This window comes from Octopus bimaculoides, chromosome 30 (genome assembly GCF_001194135.2).
Source record: "Octopus bimaculoides isolate UCB-OBI-ISO-001 chromosome 30, ASM119413v2, whole genome shotgun sequence".
Taxonomy (NCBI): domain Eukaryota; kingdom Metazoa; phylum Mollusca; class Cephalopoda; order Octopoda; family Octopodidae; genus Octopus; species Octopus bimaculoides.
The window spans coordinates 4,815,990-4,817,240 of record NC_069010.1 but is presented as its reverse complement, the minus strand read 5'-3'; the positions used below and the strand labels follow the sequence as shown (position 1 = coordinate 4,817,240).

Sequence of the window (1,251 nt, the reverse complement as noted above, 5' to 3'; positions counted from 1 at the left end):
ATAAATGATTTTGCTTTTGTAACTGATGGTGATAAATGTATAAAGGCAATTTACTTAATATTTATTTTTCACTGACGTTATTACTGTTATTTCTTTATTTTCTGCTAACAAAATTAACAAAAAAGCTACACGTTTGCATTATGTTATATATAAAATAATAATAAAGGACGTTAATGTATATATGTTTACAAACCAAGGACGTTATATAGACCTCCTTGACTCAAGTTAGAAAAGGGGTGTGTATTATACACAAGGTGTAGGTTTTTCAGAGGTACAGCCCCCTAAAAATCCCCTGCATATTATACTCAAGGATTTACGGTAAGGACTGCTGGTGGTCTTTTTTGAGAATATTGAAGTTGTACATCCCTGCATTGTATGATGTAGTTCTGAAGAAATCTTCCCCTCAAAGGACAGGATGATAATAGCAGGAACTGCTGAGCTGGGGATAAACAGCGATCCTACCATAACCACCACTGCTGACATCATAAAAATGAGTGATAATATATGACTTACGATGGCTCTGTTAAAATGGAGATCAGGATTATTTTTGGCAACTGGGTCTCTCACCTGGAATAAACGAAGAAAATTTGTTAAGGTGCATCTATGTGTGCATATATATATATACAAGCATGTTCTAATTGCTTGCCATCTTAGTAATAATGATGATGATAATGGTTTCAAATTTTGGCACAGGGCCAGCAATTTCGGGGAGATGGTGAGCTGATTACACAGAACCCAGTGTTCAACTGGTACTTATATTATTGAACAAGAAAGGATAAAAGGCAAAGTCAACCTCGGCAGAATTTGAATTCAGAAAGTAAAACTTGAGAGAAATGTCAATAAGCATTTTCTTCGGCATCCTAACAATTTTGCCAGTTTGCAGTAGCAGCAATAATAATAATAATAATGATGACGATGACAATAATAATGGCACGTTAGAAAATCATTCGAGCGAGGTCGTTGCCAGTACCGCATGGACTAGCTCCTGTGCAGGTGGCACGTAAAAAAACACCCTTTTGAGCATGGCCGTTGCCAGTACTGTGTGACTGGCCCTCATGCCGGTGGCGTTAGGAAGGGCATCCAGCTGTAGAAACTGCCAGATCAGATTGGAGCCTGGTGCAGCCTTCTGGCTTGCCAGTCCTCAGTCAAATCGTCCAACCCATGCTAGCATGGAAAGCGGACGTTAAACGATGATGATGATGATGATGATGATATATATATATATACACTCTCGGAGTGGTTGGCGTTAGG

At 38.7% G+C, this 1,251-nt stretch overlaps 1 protein-coding gene across 1 annotated transcript in view; it reads right to left on the bottom strand.

The window, feature by feature from the left end:
- Positions 1–1,251, bottom strand: part of LOC106881806 (tetratricopeptide repeat protein 5) — a 14,443-nt gene that overhangs the window by 3,360 nt on the left and 9,832 nt on the right. The window contains exon 5 of the mRNA XM_052978093.1: positions 514–567. Coding sequence (XP_052834053.1) covers positions 514–567 — 54 coding nt within the window. The remainder of the gene's footprint in view (positions 1–513; positions 568–1,251) is intronic.